This window comes from Anarrhichthys ocellatus, unplaced genomic scaffold (genome assembly GCF_004355925.1).
Source record: "Anarrhichthys ocellatus isolate YVR2014 unplaced genomic scaffold, GSC_Weel_1.0 scaffold11, whole genome shotgun sequence".
NCBI lineage: Eukaryota > Metazoa > Chordata > Actinopteri > Perciformes > Anarhichadidae > Anarrhichthys > Anarrhichthys ocellatus.
This window is the reverse complement of record NW_022280041.1, coordinates 6,771,462-6,788,275: the sequence shown is the minus strand read 5'-3', so window position 1 is coordinate 6,788,275 and position 16,814 is coordinate 6,771,462. Positions and strand designations below refer to the sequence as shown.

The 16,814-nt window shown below is 43.6% G+C and overlaps 1 protein-coding gene across 5 annotated transcripts in view; it reads right to left on the bottom strand.

The window, feature by feature from the left end:
* Positions 1 to 2,529: 2,529 nt before the first annotated feature.
* Positions 2,530 to 16,814, bottom strand: part of mpdz (multiple PDZ domain crumbs cell polarity complex component) — a 47,305-nt gene continuing 33,020 nt past the window's right edge. For all 5 annotated transcript variants that reach the window (XM_031850711.1, XM_031850714.1, XM_031850713.1 and 2 more), the window contains 19 exons: positions 16,581 to 16,767; positions 15,528 to 15,724; positions 15,243 to 15,334; positions 14,375 to 14,453; positions 13,950 to 14,018; positions 12,622 to 12,717; positions 12,463 to 12,537; positions 12,123 to 12,231; positions 11,891 to 12,036; positions 11,118 to 11,201; positions 9,873 to 10,066; positions 6,331 to 6,478; positions 6,136 to 6,222; positions 5,938 to 6,034; positions 5,690 to 5,853; positions 4,794 to 4,898; positions 4,412 to 4,506; positions 4,121 to 4,244; positions 2,530 to 4,031 (listed from right to left, as the gene is read on the bottom strand). In XM_031850711.1, the coding sequence (XP_031706571.1) occupies positions 3,885 to 4,031; positions 4,121 to 4,244; positions 4,412 to 4,506; positions 4,794 to 4,898; positions 5,690 to 5,853; positions 5,938 to 6,034; positions 6,136 to 6,222; positions 6,331 to 6,478; positions 9,873 to 10,066; positions 11,118 to 11,201; positions 11,891 to 12,036; positions 12,123 to 12,231; positions 12,463 to 12,537; positions 12,622 to 12,717; positions 13,950 to 14,018; positions 14,375 to 14,453; positions 15,243 to 15,334; positions 15,528 to 15,724; positions 16,581 to 16,767 (2,295 nt within the window). In that variant the 3' untranslated portion in view covers positions 2,530 to 3,884. The remainder of the gene's footprint in view (positions 4,032 to 4,120; positions 4,245 to 4,411; positions 4,507 to 4,793; positions 4,899 to 5,689; positions 5,854 to 5,937; positions 6,035 to 6,135; positions 6,223 to 6,330; positions 6,479 to 9,872; positions 10,067 to 11,117; positions 11,202 to 11,890; positions 12,037 to 12,122; positions 12,232 to 12,462; positions 12,538 to 12,621; positions 12,718 to 13,949; positions 14,019 to 14,374; positions 14,454 to 15,242; positions 15,335 to 15,527; positions 15,725 to 16,580; positions 16,768 to 16,814) is intronic.

The following is a 16,814-nucleotide window of genomic DNA, read 5'->3' as shown; positions in this document are numbered from 1 at the left end:
AGCATAAATCCTACTCAAATAAAGTTTAGTCACAGATACTAATCTTAGAAAAACAAGCCGTTTTTCAATACATCTATTGAAGACAGAAATGTTCAGCTGTTGCCAACAATCTCCACTCAATTAGTCAAGCAGTTACACCTCTGCCTTGAGAGGAGGGACTGTGAAAGAGCAACTAGTATATGCTGACTCAAACAATGCACACAGTCCTCTGTGTGCACCTGTGATGTGCTAATCTTTTTGACAGCTAATAAGTAAAGACTTAAGGCAACAAAGTGACAAGGTCAAATGATTGCCTCAGAAACCTTCTTTCCTTCAAAGCTGGTGAAGGGAAACTGCTCTACACTGTCTTGTAGAGCAGTTTGTTCATCAAGCAGCAATTTTCCACCAATGCCACAGTGGAAATTTAATTATCTTTGCTTGTTTGTTTATGCAAGGGCAGGCTCGGAAAGGTGACCCTTTAAAGACGTCCCGGTCTCCAAGACAAAAAGTCACTCACCGTGTAAAGGAGATGTCTGATTATGCCTGACTCTTTTCCGTGACGTTGAAGAGTCCACAAGGCGGATCGGGTAGTCAGGAGGTGAATGTTGTTTAACTAAGCATGTGTGCTCAAAGTTGCACGTGTTCTTGTCAGGGCAGGTTTGAGGATGGCAAAAAGATTTGAACACTTAATTGGAAAAACAAATTTAAAAAAAAACAAAAAAAAACGCTCACTTTCCTCTGAGAGACTACTGACAAGAGTAAAATCTACAGCCATGCTGGTGGCTCTGTGAGCATGTGCTTAGAGGCACCAGCTAAATGTTCATGCAAGCATGGCAACAAGCTCACAGTGGTGAGGCTAGCATGTAGATGTTTAGCAGGTATAATGTTTACAATGTTTTGCAGTTTTAGTTGGACAAAACGGTGTTCTTCACGCGCCGATGATCATGAATAGCTGTACGAAATACATGGCAATCCATCCGATAGTGGTTGAGATATCTCAGTCTAGACCAAAGCGGTTGACCAACTGACAGACATTGCCATCCCGAGGCAATGCTGCTAGCATCGTTACAATTATTGTCAGTCATAACGCGTCAGGATCAAAACTACAGTCACTTCGGGAATTTTTTCTGTCAGGTCCATTCTTGTCAGTTTAAGACTTAAGCAAAACCCCTTTTAACAGTTTAACCGGCTTGATGGCGTCCCATTTGGCATGTTTGCCGAGTCACCATGGCCCAATCATCAACTAGGTTTCTGCTTGCTTAACCTCTATATAGCCAGTGTGGCGCTAGCATGAATCATGTACGAGTATGACTTTTAAAATGTTTGAACGGGCAGAGACAAAACTTATCTCACAGGCTGCAACTAAAGCTGTGGGGTCAGACGCTTTAGTTATGGAGTCGACATTTTGCATGGAGCCGGAGAGGAGAAAAAAAAATAAAAAATAAAAAAAAATTTAAAAAAAAGTGTCTTTGTTATAACTTTCATTTATAAGATCAACAAAGAAGTCTTTGTGGTAAAATCCCATGAAAATGTACATAGAGGCCTGATTGACATCTTGATAATGCAGTCTTTCAAAGTGATTTAGCTTTGGCGCCATTGACGTGGAACTTAACACCATCCGCCCACATTCAAGCCGAGCATGACGCATCGGTAACATCCGATCTCACATCTAAAAGGCTTGTGCAGACATGTCTTGTGTAAATCAACCAGCGTCTCCTGAACCTGGAGGGAGGCCGGGTAACCTCAAGCAGCTAGCTTGTGGTTTAGCTAGCAGCTAGCTTGTGGTTTAGCTAGCAGCAGCTGCAGGTAGCTGTGTCGAGCATTGACCTCAGGGTGAAGGAGTCACCCAACTGTTGAGCATATGTACTTTGACTTTTAAAGAGTTCTTTTTTTCGAACAGCCCACTGAATCTGAACAAACCAGACCTCATTCGACACAGGGCTTCAAAGGTCTTCTGTGACCCCGTGTGATTAATTGGTGGCCCCCCATGTTTGCTGTAAACCGACTTAAGACAAGGACTTCATGCATAGGACTCCACAAAAACCACCTGGCAGGCTGGCTATGAAGCAGCTGTGCTTGGCAGTGTACAGACAGATGGGATGCCATATTTTAATGGGGAACTCTCTCTATCCAGGCTTTATTAAGTCTTAAGTGACAACACAAAGTCTATTCAAGCAAGTCCACATGGCCATATTATCCCATATCTGTAAATCTTTATCATGTGCATTTAGCGTCGACGCGTTTTAGCTTACTTCAAACCATTTGCCTTTCATTTAAATGGGACCTACTGTGATAGTGAATTGCTTTAATCTCCTGGATGGAAAATATATTCATGTGATGTATGGTAGAAGTAATGTATACTGTACAAGCAGTTAGATCGAGTAAACAGCTGGTGCGCTCGGAAAGTTGCCCTGCGTTTCACTATGCTCAACTGTTATTTAAGAACTTTGTTTTTTCCATATTTAAGTTTGTCGTCACTCTGCTAAGATTTAAGAGCTTGTTTTCTTTGTGGATTTAATTGTGTAAGGGTGAAAAAGTGGAACACATTGATTGAATCCAAAGGTCACTTTTATTTAATTCAGTGTGAATAATATTCGACACTGTCACATTGACAGTGCTAGAGACACATAACATAAGGTGATAAGACGGAGAACAGACAACTTGCTCATAAACTAGACCACACAACACAAGCCTACTGACTTCAGGAACTACACACCAGATGACTTTGTTTTGGGTAAACAAAAAGGTCAAAATGAGCTCAGGTCCATTATATAGTCATTTGACTAATTAAACACGTCCACTCAAGCCTAGATAGCAGGTCATTTTCTTTGCTTTGCACTTTCATGAAGGGAACATTAATTAATACTTTAAAAAAAAATCAAAATACTGAGATAATACCTTATATATCGGCTTTAGCAGCACTATATTTCAGTGAGTAGGTCATACATACACGCAAAATTCCTCATCTTGTCAAATGTGCACTCAAACCACGCTTAGTTTTAAGGATTTCACATCTTTCTGTGTATTTACAACATCCAGACTTCTAGCCATGAGCACCTAAAAATGCTCTATTGGCTACTCTCTCTAAAACAAGTTGATTAACACACCAGTTACAGCAGCATCGGCCTTTCAGGAAAATCAGCACGATGAATTGCCAACAGCAGTGCAATGTAAAAGACAAATAATGCTGTTATCAGCTAATACAGCCATTAGCTAAATTCTGCTTTTCTGTTAATTACCTCATCGGCGTTTTCATGCTGTTTCATGCTCTAAATTTAGTGGGAGGTGACCCCTATAAGTAGATACAAATTGGCCTCTCCTCTATTCAGATTTTGCTCTTGTGTACTCTGTTGTAAAATAATGATCTCACAAGCCATTCATTTCTACACAGGAAACGGCAAAATACTTGAGCCAGTATGTTCAGTGAATACTTCAATCCAGAGCCACGGAATGTAACTGAGTTGGACTATAATTCTAATACTATTTACAACCTCTTTGAGATTCATACAATGAATCAAACCACTGTATGGCAAACTATGATTTCATGCATCTAGCTTTCATACTATTTTGGGGGACTGTTTCAGTGATAAAAGCAATTGTATTATGAGACGTACTGTACATAAGTCTACTGGCTGTAGGCTTACGTGGATCACAGTGTTCAAAGCTACATTAAGCTCCTCCATGATTATCAGAAAATGTTGTTCCTATTTCAGTATACGTGTTGTCACAGATGAACATCTGGTGATTTTAGGAGAATCTGCCAGTTGTGAAATACTTGCCAGTTTGAGTAAGTTTCAGTCTCTATAGATGTAGATTAACATTGGGTTTGATAAGAAGTGTAAAAACAGTTGTGAAGATAGTGTGTGTGTGTGTGTGTGTGTGTATGGGTTATTGCATATGTGTGTCTATGATAGCACAGTGAGCGTGACGGTTCCTTTGGTCCTTTTCAGGATGCCAACGGCTTCTTCATGAGTGACGCCCTCCAGAGTCTGCCCGTTAACGGCCATTATTTGGTCTCCTCGCTTCAGGCGGCCGTCCTCCGCTGCTGCCCCCTAAGCGCACACACGCGAGTGGAGTTTTTTGCTTAATAACACACAATTTGTCAATCTTGCTAAATATAAAACAGATTCGTGCGACGTACCTTTCCAAAAACAGTTTTAACATAGATCGGCAAGTCTCCATGGGGGCTGCCGTACCCTCCGACTATACTGAAACCCAGTCCGTCTGGTCCTCTTTCCAGATTGATGGTCTTATACTGAGGTGGGCTGATGGAAAGACGGAGACAGTTAGGGAATATACTGACTACATTCCCTTAAGCAAAAAGAAAGGGAAAGAAGCGGCAATAATTTGAATGCTACTTAGACTGACTGACATAGTGGTAAGACAGATGTTACAACACAGTAAAATGTTCTGTGTAATAAACAGTTCATACCCGGGGTCATCCTGGAAGATGCAGCTGGGCGTGAGACCTCCAGCTGCCTGCTCCTGAGAGGGACCCGTCACAGTAGTGTCACCGCCCGCTACCACCTACAGGTGCAAACAAACGCACACACTTTTATGGACTGGTAGACTTGCGACACAAAGACTGATAGCATGGTGGTAGTGCTGGATGAGGGAGAAAAGCTTTATGGTACTTCAAAGTCCTCCGCTGGTAGCCTTCGACTGTTCTTTTCAGGTGAAAACTTGAACACATATAGTGAGGAATTAAGTATATGCTCACCTACAGGTTATCTAACTGTCTGCAGGTTAATCTCATTACAACAGAGAGGTGTATGTGTGTGTGTGTGTGTGTGTGTGTGTGCGCGCTTTGAGACCTGCAGCTGTATTGTGCCTGTGGCGTTCTTGAGCAGAGTGACAGCCTGTGAGTGGGTCATGCCTTCAGCAGAGGTTCCACAGATACTGACAATGCGGTCCCCAATCTGGAAAAGTGAGAGTTTAGTCAAATTTAAAAGGACACATGGGGGAAAAACAACTTGGCACATTGAACAGTGAAGCAGGAACATCAGTGTTTGGGGTTGGAAACAATGATAACAATGAAAATCTAACAAAAGTTGGCTCTGTGACCTTTTTTCTATAATAAAAGGAAACTCAAATGTTTCCCTTATTCCCTAAATCCAGAATACATATGTATCACCACAGAAGTGCCATTTTAAAAAGTGTAAATGAGTGCTGTGACTTCACAAAAGTCTGGACGACTCTGCACAATAACAGGATGTGGCTAATACTATTTGAAAATTGAATTCACCAAGCCACACAAAAGCAAAACTACGCTTGTGTTCGGCTGAGTAATTTCATTATGTAGCGTTCTCGTCTCTCATTCTGGCCGAGAGGATAAAGCAGCGTGAATATACTATTCAATATCCCCCCCCATTTATTTCAGTGAGCCCTTCTGTAGGCTTCATGATCTGAATGCAGGAGTGGGAGATTTATTATCCGCGTTAGCGATGGCTATTGTCCTCCTCCGGTCTGTGTCACACAGAGCTACAATTGTCAGTTTCTCTGTCATTTAACTGCGAAGTTCACTTCAAAGGGGTGTAGCTCTTGACCTTTAGGAGTCACACAGTAAAGTGAGTGGGAATGAGATCGCTGTACGTAATTAAGATTCACATTAAATCCCACACGACAATGACTGGCATGCAAATTATTTCGTTTTGTATTCCGCTGGAAGCCGAATAAAGGTTACCGAGAGAGAGTGACGCAAATGTCGTACCTTGAGCTTCTGTGTCTGAGCAGCCAGGCCGACTGGGTTCATCATGGCGATAAAGATGGGGATATCACCCAGGGGGCTGCCCACGCCCCCCGCTATGCTGATACCCAGAGAATCACTGGGACCTTTAATGAACTCAACTGTCCTGGTGTCCTGGTGCTCTGGAGCTGTGAGAAAAGCAAACAGGCAAAAATGTTAGGAGGCCTTGTCCACAATTTTCATAATTAATAGGACCTTTTGAGGAGACTTACAATCCGGACTCCGACTCAGTTTGTCATGGTCACCGGGAAGGTTCCCAGAGTCGGAACATGACAGAGAGGCCATCTTGGTGCTGCCCGTTTCACTCATCTGAAACACAGATATTCAGCGCTGTTGCTTCTTTTGTTTTGTCAGAGCAATTTCTGTTCAACAATCAAATATTATCCTTGAAAGCAGTGCAAATACAGTACCTGACTGCTTTGAGACAGCCTTCTTTCTGAGTGGAAGGGGCCTGCCTTGAACCTCCCTACATCCAGGTTTATAGGCCCCACACAGCACTATAACACAAGGCACAGTATTTTGACGACAGTCATCAAACAGTGTTAAAGCAGGGGTTGTCATTCACCAAGTATGCTTCCCTCTGAGGGCCAGTGCGACGGGTGTACCTTGAGTAGTGCAGCTACGGCCTCCTGAGTAGTCGACCTGACATCCTCACCATTGACTGATATGATCTGGTCGCCCTGCATCAGGCGGCCGTCAGTGTCCACCAATCCTCCTTTCACAATATCGGACACAAACACTCCTGTGTCATTCCTGGGAGGAAAGGTTGAAAGGCAGACATGACGGTGAGATAACATGTGCTGTAAGAGTCGTTGTGTATTTTTCTCTTCTAGTTGACCGTAACTGTATCGCACTGCTGACTCTTTGAGCATGTAATGGATAATACACTATTGATCCAGCACATTTTTTCCTATGGACCTTTGCACAAATGTGGCTTATGCTCCTTGGGAAGAAGCAGACTGCTGGTGAGATGGAATATTTAATAGCAAAGAGTGTGTTCACCCCCCAACTGTGACCTAGATAAATTTGTTTTCCATCTTGAATCCTGCATAATGCTTACTGTGGACACATTGCAGTCGGGCACAGAAAGTGAGAAGCTATCACGTATTATTTAATGACAAAACTTAATTTCCTCTTATACGTGTATTGGTGACAGTTCTAAGAATCCTTCGCAGTGATGGGTTACCCGAATCTAAGCTTCAAAACCTTTGACAAACCAGTTGGTTGTGTCTCAGGAAAATACAGTGTGTTCTTGTTTGTCTAAAACCAAAGACAAACTTAGTCACAACATATTTGCTTGCTCTGAGCACTGACCTCTGGGACACCAAGTTAACTGCAGGGAAGATAAAATAGCTTGTGTCTTTTCCCCCCCCAGAAGCACATCGCTACTGTTGACTTTGCATATCTAAAGTGCAAATCTCCACGTGGATAAAACGAACAAAAGCCGAGAAGCAAGGCGAACTGATCGTACAATCCAGAGTGCCAGAGACTGTTGGCTGTCACAAGTCCTCACCACTAACTGCTAGCTTGCACTTTTCCATTTTAGCTGAGGGTTTTTCGGTTGTCTGTCACGTTGTTGCCTTTTCCATCCTGTTGAGCATTTTAGTTGTTTTTCCCCTTGTGTAGCAAAACCATCATAGGCAAAGATTTACAACTACTGCTGTCTGAGCTGTTCAACCCATGACCCCTTTTTACCCTGCACTTTGACAAATCCAGAATAAAACCAGTTGTACACACACGTAACCACCAGTGCATATGCGGTCTGTGTAAGCCATTCCTAAGGGTTTTCCCCAGAGGTGAGATCTATCACCACACTCCACACACCTGTCAGTAAAGAACTGTCAGCATGTGGACCAGCAGGCCTCTTCCCTCATGTGCTTTAACCCGTGAATACTACTGCGAGAATAGAAGCCTCAGTGGAGTTTGTGTGTAAGACGGTTTCCAATTTGCCAGTCCTAGGAAAACTGGCAACGCTGGAGTCATGATCCCCACTAGAGCCACTGAAACTGATCCCAGGGCTAATGAGAAGCTTTGCCTGTCCTCATTAGAGGGATCATAAGAGGCATTTAAAGTTTGAAGCGATGCAGAGAAACACACACCTACAGTGCATCCGGAAAGTATTCACAGCGCTTCACTTTTTCCACATTTTGTTATGTTACAGCCTTATTCCAAAATAGATAAAATTCATTATTTTCCTCAACATTCTATACACAACAACCCATAATGACAAAGTGAAAACTGTTTTTTGCAAATCTATTAAAAATAAAGAACAAAAACATAACATGTACATAAGTATTCACAGCCTTTGCCATGACACTCAATTTAGCTCAGGTGCATCCTGTTTCCACTGATCATCCTTGAGATGTTTCTACAACTTGATTGGAGTCCACTTGTGCTAAATTCAGTTGATTGGACATGATTTAGAAAGACACACACCTGTCTATATAAGGTACCACAGTTGACAGTGCATATCAGAGCATAAACCAAGCCATGAAGTCCAAGGAATTATCTGTAGACCTCCGAGACAGAATTGTATCGAGGCACAGATCTGGCGAAGGGTACAGAAAAATTTCTGCAGCATTGAGAGTCCCAATGAGCACAGTGGCCTCCATCATCTGGAAATGGAAGAAGTTTGGAACCACCAGGACTCTTCCTAGAGTTGGCCGCCCAGCCAGACTGAGCGATTGGGGGAGAAGGGCCTTAGTCAGGGAGGTGACCAGGAACCCGATGGTCACCCTGACAGAGCTCCAGTGTTGTTCTATGAAGAGAGGAGAACCTTCCAGAAGGACAACCATCTCTGCAGCACTCCACAAATCAGGCCTGTTTGGTAGCGTGGCCAGACGGAAGCCACTCCTCAGTAAAAAGCACATGACAGCCCGCCTGGAGTTTGCAAAAAGGCACCTGAAGGACTCTCAGACCATGAGAAACAAAATTCTCTGGTCTGATGAAACAAAGATTGAACTCTTTGGCCTGAATGCCAAGCGTCATGTCTGGAGGAAACCAGGCACTGCTCATCACCTGGCCAATACCATCCCTACAGTGAAGCATGGTGGTGGCAGCATCATGCTGTGGGGATGTTTTTCAGCGGGAGGAACTGGGAGACTAGTCAGGATTGAGGGAAAGATGAATGCAGCAATGTACAGAGACATCCTCGATGAAAACATGCTCCAGAGCGCTCTGGACCTCAGACTGGGGCGACGGTTCATCTTCCAAAAGGACAACGACCCGAAGCACACAGCCTAGATAACAAAGGAGTGGCTTCGGGACAACTGTGAATGTCCTTGAGTGGCCCAGCCAGAGCCCTGACTTGAACCCGATTGAACATCTCTGGAGAGATCTGAAAATGGCTGTGCACCGACACTCCCCATCCAACCTGATGGAACTTGAGAGGTTCTGCAAAGAAGAATGGGAGAAACTGCCCAGAAATAGGTGTGCCAAGCTTGTGAAATCATACCCAAGAAGACTTGAGGCTGTAATTGCTGCCACAGGTGCTTCAAGAAAGTATTGAGCAAAGGCTGTGAATACTTATGTACATGTTATGTTTTCATTCTTTATTTTTAATAGATTTGCAAAAAACAGTTTTCACTTTGTCATTATGGGTTGTTGTGTGTAGAATGTTGAGGAAAATAATGAATTTAATCCATTTTGGAATAAGGCTGTAACATAACAAAATGTTGAAAAAGTGAAGCGCTGTTAATACTTTCTGGACGCACTGTATTTCTGCTGACACATTTCTGTGATGTTTATTTAACATATCAGCAATCCAGCCAGGCAACCATGAAATAGGATTTTAAAACATCATGGTTTATCACGTATTGGTAGATCTAACAAATCCTGCTGTGTTTGTGTGTGTACAAGATCTGTCTCTACACTACACACTTTCTAAATAGTGACAGCAATTACCTCTGATCCAGTGATCTGCATTAAAATAGGTTTGTACAGTTAATGTCAAACTACGTTCCCTCTCAGATTACTAGTATGTTCATTATATCACCAATACCATTTTATACATATATACTATTTATAGTTGTCTGGCTGTACCGACTTTGATTCAAGAGACGAGCCAAATGCAATATAATATCAAAATGACCAGCATTCTAGTACTGTCAGTAGTTTGCTACTAGATCTAATAATACATCTCTCTCACCTCCTTCCCACAATGCTCAGGCCCAAGCCCTGGCCGGGCTTCTTGTGGAGCTCCACAGTGAACGAGTCCCACAGGTCTTCCTCCTTGTACTGGGCCTCGTCCCTGTAGACCGCCAGCCGGACTCTCTGCGGGGTCTGCCGCAGCACGTTGATGGCTTCGTCGTGAGTGGCGTCACGCAGGTCGATGCCGTTCACCTGTGACAAGAGAAAAGGAGGTCAGTATTGTAGCAACCATTGGCCTCTTTTTATAAGTGCAACCAGAAACTATTGCTCATATTTACAGAAACGCGCAAAAAACAGTAGCAACGCTCTTTTCTTCCATTCCTGATATAATGAGAATGCAGCAGAGGGCTATAAAAAAGTACTAACAGCCTAATTGAATGCTAAAACAGAATTTTCCTGAAACTGCTGTGGTTACATTTCTTCTTCAGCAACCCAAACTGCTGAGCTATCTGAACACTGGATCATAATATGACAGCGTTACAACACTTGGATTTAACTTAAGGGAAGCAGCCTTCCCACAGAAGTCTGGGAAAATCTTGAGTGTTCAGTTTAAGGATTTATGTCCATCTTATTTTACCACATTAAAGGGGGGGAAATACCCCATTAGCTTTCGCCATGCAAACGATTTTTTTCTTCCCATAGCAGCAAATGGCATTGCTGAGGACTGGGAAACCACTCTTTTCACTTTTCCTCTCTGACCCTGTTTTCTAAACGCAACAGCTTGGCTCGAGGACAGAGATGAATATCAGAGGGCAATTAAATCAATCAAGTGTGTGTCTATGTGTGTGCGAGTGCATGCATGTGTGCTTTTCAATAAAGGTCTACTCATCGAGCTACCATAACAAAACTCCTGAGCTCCACCCCTGCCCTCCCTCTGTGACAAAGCATGAGGTGAAATGGAGGGCAAATCCAAATTGAGCTGGGACACTTAACTCGTCTCTCCATGTAATACATACACTCATACGAGCTGGTACTTTCCCCGGAGTTTTTACTCGGAATCAATTTATTCTTCAGTACTTGTCACAAACAATAAATAGTTTGGTTTGATCCTTTTTGTTGCAGCTTTCATATACATTTGAGATGTATATCAACAAATGTATCGCACTATTTGATCCTTGACTGTACTTGGGAACCCTAGCTTTCATGTTACAGATCCTCAGGCCGCCGCATCTCAAGTTATTGAAATGTGTTCAAGGCTCTTTAAATCTAGGTCATGTGTGATGCTCATTATACGGCACAGCACCTCCAGGATCTGGTCTCCTGCCCAGAGCCTGCCATCTTTTGAGGCTGCTCCCTCTTCATAAACTTCATGGATAATGATGGCCCCCTGGAGTGAGAGGGAAAAAAAAAAGAGAGTAAATGAGTACAGAATAGGAGAAGACGGTGAACAGAAACAGTTGGAGGTAAAGTGAGAGCAGTAATGATCTATTTGGGGGAAATGCGAGGCACACAAGACAGCAAATAATGGGGAAAGTAATTATATAAAGACCATGTGGGTAGAGAGAAAGGTATAATTTGACAACAGACAGTCATTTTGAATTCTCATTCTGAATGTGTATGTTCCTGACTCCGAGTGTGTTTTCTCTGCGTTCCAGTGTGTGTCATTTGGGGTTCAGAGGTTACATTCCAGGGCTGGATATTGTCTGCTGTGGCCGAGGCCAGACAAAGAGCTGCTCCCCCCCCCCCCCCCCAAGCCTGACTGAGCAGACAGAATAGATGGGTTGAGGAGAGGATGCAGGAGGACGAGGAGGAAGGCTGTGACAACATAATTTCCTACATTCCTGAGCCGCCGTGGCTATTTTGAACCTGGGTTATACCGCCACCAAAGAGTCTAAGTGGGTGGCATGGTGGGTGGTAACTCAAAAGTACAGTCACGTAACTTTTTAGTTTTTACAAATTCACAGTATATTTCAAAAGGATTGTAAAAAGTGCAAATACGTATATATTCACCTTATTTTTGTTGTTGAATCAAATGTAAAAAATATATATGCATCTTTCATATTTTTTGTCACCTACCAGCAGGGTGTCACAGCCTCCCACAATGCTAAGGCCCAGGCCCGTGCGGCCCTTGGAGATGTCAATGGTGGTCTCACAGCCGGGGATGATGGGACAGGTCGTCGGGTCACAGGCCAGAGTGGAAGGGGTGGAAGAGCGACTCTGACCTACAATGGAGGAAGCATATAGTAAGCCAATTGATCCATTATTTATCTTCTCGAGTAAGAAGTCAAACTTCTTAATGCGGACTCACTAGTGACTGCTTCCGTCGGCGGTTGACTCGGGGTACTCGTGGTGGCACTAGGCATGCTGGGTCGGCTGGCAAAGACCTCATCCGAGCTATCCGCGTCCTGGCAGGTTGACTGGAGGAAAGGGAAGGAAGACAGGGTCTCATTTGTATAGAAGGTTAGCTTCACTGGACCTTTGGCTTTTCTCAGTAGATAATTGACTGAAAACAGTGGAATTACTAATCAGGCTTGATCTTTACATCATGACTGTTTTAGGTCATTCTTACGGACACAACAGATTTGTAGAATGCTTGCCTTTAGAGGAAATACAACATGATGATTACAGTTTATCTCCAGCCACACTACCTTTTCCAAAGTGTAGCCTGGCACTGATTCACCATTCACAGCTAAGAGTTTGTCCCCTGGTTTTACGCAGCCCTCCTGTATGAAGCAGATCACAGTTTTGATTAGAAATAAACTGTATAATGTACAGACTCACCATTAGCTGCAGTATGTACTACATACTTTGCCTGCATCTCCCTTCACTTCAGATATACTCTGAATCTCAACTTCACTGTCGTTTTTCCCCTCCACATATGTGATGCCGATTCCGCCGTCCTCCTATTGGGGAAAAACAAGTGCGTAAAAAGGGATTCTTTAATATACAGCATTTAGTACAGTACATATAAACATAGCATGCAAACTGACTACACATGGCTGTAGCGTGTGTTGCATAATAGAGCTGCACCAGCTAACCAAAACAAGCATGACTGATGACAATCATCTCCAGAAAGAGAATTAGTCACAGCTTCCCCTTACATCCTTCACACTTCTAATCGTATGTTCCCAGCGGGGCCTTTTTGTGTTTGTGTGTTCGCGTCAATGAGCTGCCCAGATGCTGCTGAGTCATTCCCTGTCGCCTGACATACCATATGGACAGTCCCAAACTGGGGCTCTCATCAAAGTCTTCTTTTCACTCACTAGTGCAGTGCCCTTTAAAAACATGCCTGTTCTGACCCGGTCGAATGCTTGGCCTGGGTTGTTGGTGCTTGCAGCGTTTTTGTGAGTTGCTGATAACCCGACCCCAGCTAGGACTGTACTACAGTCTCAGGGGAACGTTCGCTGTGGGGGTCCCACACTGAAAATTGTTTAATGGGAAGTACAGAAAGAGATTCCTTGCTTTATAGTTAGGTTTCTTTTTAAAGGGCCGGTTAACTGGGATCACAACAAAACAAGTTTTCCAAATTACCACTTGTATGTAGTCGGGCAGATGTTTTCAGTTCAATAGGTACGATTTTTGCGATATCCCCGGTGACACTTGTGCTTGTGCTCACAGTATGGAAGACTGACATTAAATAAAAACTCAAAATCATCCACAGACTTCACTGTAAGCAGTTTTCTGTGGGAATTATTTTCCAGAGAGACTCGTTGCTGCGAGTTTTTAAAATGGGATATTTTTCAATCTAAATAGCTTGGCAAATACAACTGTAAAAATATCCGCATGAGTAGTAAGTAGACACCACAAGGGGTCAAATTATGTTCCCCTTTCTATTTTTTTGGGTGAACTGAACTTTTATGTCCTATTGGAACAGCTCTTCTCCCATTCATGTGTTGTTTTGGTTACTCACCCTTTTATTTTACAATCTTTGCTCTTGGCTGGCAGCTTGTCAGACTTGACTGCTCCTGTATGCTCCCCCTCCCTCTTTCTGTCATACCCCATTGACCTTTTTTGTGTACATCCTCCCTCATTATAGCATTGCTTCCTCTCTATTATTGTCTTTATTTTGGTTTTTCAAAAGACCATGGTTGCCCTATGTGTGTGATGTGTACACGGGGGGTCCAGTGTATCTCACCTTCAGCTTTATGCTGTGATGCACATATTTTGAAGTATCGGCATCACCATTAGCAGCAGTCGCTTCTAGCTGTGAGGAGACAGGCAGTAGTTGATACAGTGGAATTTGTGTTTGTGTCTGCTGGCTGGTGGGAGTGCAGTACCGAGTGTGTGGCTTTTGATTGTCCCGGGAGTTACACACAGGCTTGGGAGAATGGGAACTCCAGGACCACACAAAGAGACTTTTAGGAGCAAACATACATGAAAACAACTCTGGCGCAAAAAGTAAATGACACAAAGGGTAGATCAAAAGCAATTATAATGGTTTGTGAGAGAGTTTCATTGCATGTTATGCAGATGGAACTCCACTCCCTAACATCTCCATAATCTTTGTCCGTTGCGGTGTTTTGTGTGTGTGAGTGCGTGTGGCCATGAGTGCAGTGTTACCTCAGTGTGGGGCTCCACTGTGTCTCCCTCGGGTTCTCTCACAGGTCCCACAGCCATCTGGTTCAACGCCTCCGCGTTCCTGTTCCAAACAGTCATAAACTCTCGTAAATCGCGGCTCCTCGGCTTTGTGACAGCGGAGCCGTGATTTACGTGGGCTGATCACAGTGTCTGTTTCCAGGGGTCAGGAACGGGATGTGAGCTTAAGTAGAAGGTTAAGTAGACTGATTTTGGGAAGGGTCAAATGTGGCTGACTGTGCTGTTGTGTCAGCTGCAATACTTCATACTCAACTGGGTAAGCCATACTAATCTTTATAATGTACTGTTTTTGCAGTTAGTGTACAATAAATGAGCATTCACTGTTTTATTTTAACAGGAACATATTCTTTTTTTTAATACATTGTTTAGTTGTTCCAAAAGCTATGAAAGCAGGGAGTAAATCATTGCTTTCATATATAAATGTCACCTTGATTTAAGCCTTTCAAACACATATATACACACACACACACACACACACACACACACACACACACACACACACACACACACACACACACACACACACACACATATATATATCTTGACATATGTATTGTAATAACATTTAATGGATTACTGGGGGAAAACACGGTTTAAGCAAATATATCCGCTTCTTCTTTTTTGATATGTGCATGAGGAAGACTGTTCTCCTAACTCTTCACCTTCAGTTGCATCCTTCTGTTGAGTTACAATAGCTCCCTCTATTGAATTTTGAATAAAATTACAATAGACGAACATTTTCAGGTCAGCTGTCTGACAATGACATGTAGTTGCTGTTGCCATGGAAGTGTATTCATAGAGGCTTTAATAGGAAGAAAATGGGTTTAAATACCTGACAAAGATGATTTTGACTTGGGATGGAGAGCTCTTGATTATGGAGGACGCATTCTGGTGACTGTGGCCATAAAGGACTTGCCCATTGATCTGACAGGATACAAAAACATAGAATTATAGACACTTGTTCTCCAAGAGCAAATGTGTGATACAAAGCACTACTAAAAGCCATACATCAGAAATGTATATATGTTATAGATTATATATCTTAAAGGGGTCACATATCCAGCAAACTTCGTTTACACACCCACTTGAGTTGAGAACCACAATCAACACTTCTTACCTCCAGCAGCTCATCCCCCACTGCCATACGTCCGTCCCTGCCGGCCGCCCCGTTGGGGTCTATTCCCACCACGAACACGCTCATGCGAGACCGGTCCCTGTTCCCCGCCAGGCTGAGGCCCAGGCCCGTCTTGCCTTTCTCCAGCTCAATCATGTGTAGGACACCCGGGAGGCTGCCATAGCGCTGGATTATGTTCTCTGAAAGAGGCGGGTGAAGTCGTAGCAAGACAGATGTAAGCTGACAACGCTGCTGAATAGTGCCAGAATTGTTTCGAGCCTGAACTTCCATATCAGTTTCTGTCTTGTTGCTCAGAAAGAGGGGCATGTGTTTGGATTAGGGGAGATTGGGTTTTGTGCAAAGGCACAAAATGTGAATGGTGAAAGTTTTAAATGTCAGTCTGCTGAGGTTCTATCTCTTTGTCTCAATCTTGTCTGCATTGTTATCCCTCCATTTTTCACTCCAGTCCCCCCTTCTTTCTCTCCCCTGTCTCTGGTGTGTTAGATAGCCCCTGTTCAGACCAATGGGATCCTGTTGTTCCGGGCTCCCTGCCACTGTTGGACCATCAGTCCTGTACTAATCTCCACAACTCACCTCCCCGGGCCCAACCTCATCAATCTCATCCCCGCAGGATGGGAACACACTTTCACGCACACACATTCGCCACAGTCCCAGGTGTTCAGAGGCTGGAAGTCTGTCCTTTATGCTGGTTGCCTGAGTTGAATGGGACCGACTGTGTGACCCGTTCTCCTTGAAGCGGAGACTTCATCCTACAGTTGACATTCAAGTGTCTGCAAGATGCTAATGAGTCCTTCAGGTTTTGCCGAGTTACAACCACCTCAAACGAGCGAGTCTGTGCTGTTTTTATTGCAGACTCTGGATGAATTCATGAGCAGGCGAGAAACAAAATGTACCTTGGAGGACCTCTAGTGGCAGCTAGGCGATAACGCATGCATAACAGATAAAACGCATAAAAATGTAACACAATAAATGTTTTTACTGTTGTTCCAAACGGAATATATAATTTAACCCCAAGAAAACAGGAACTGAACTCACTCCAGTTGGATCCAAACTCGTCCACCTCCTCCTCCTCCTCCTCTTCCTCATTCTCCTCCTCTTCCTCAGCAGGTCTGCCAGGAATCTCTGTCAGCGTGTCTGTATCAGTCTCTCCCACATGGGGCACCACTGGCAGGAAGAGGACAGGGCTGCTGGGAGATGCCTTAGCCGCGTCACGCTTCACAGGCTGTCGCGCCACAGATGGGAGTTGAAAAACGGTTTATTAGTGAATGG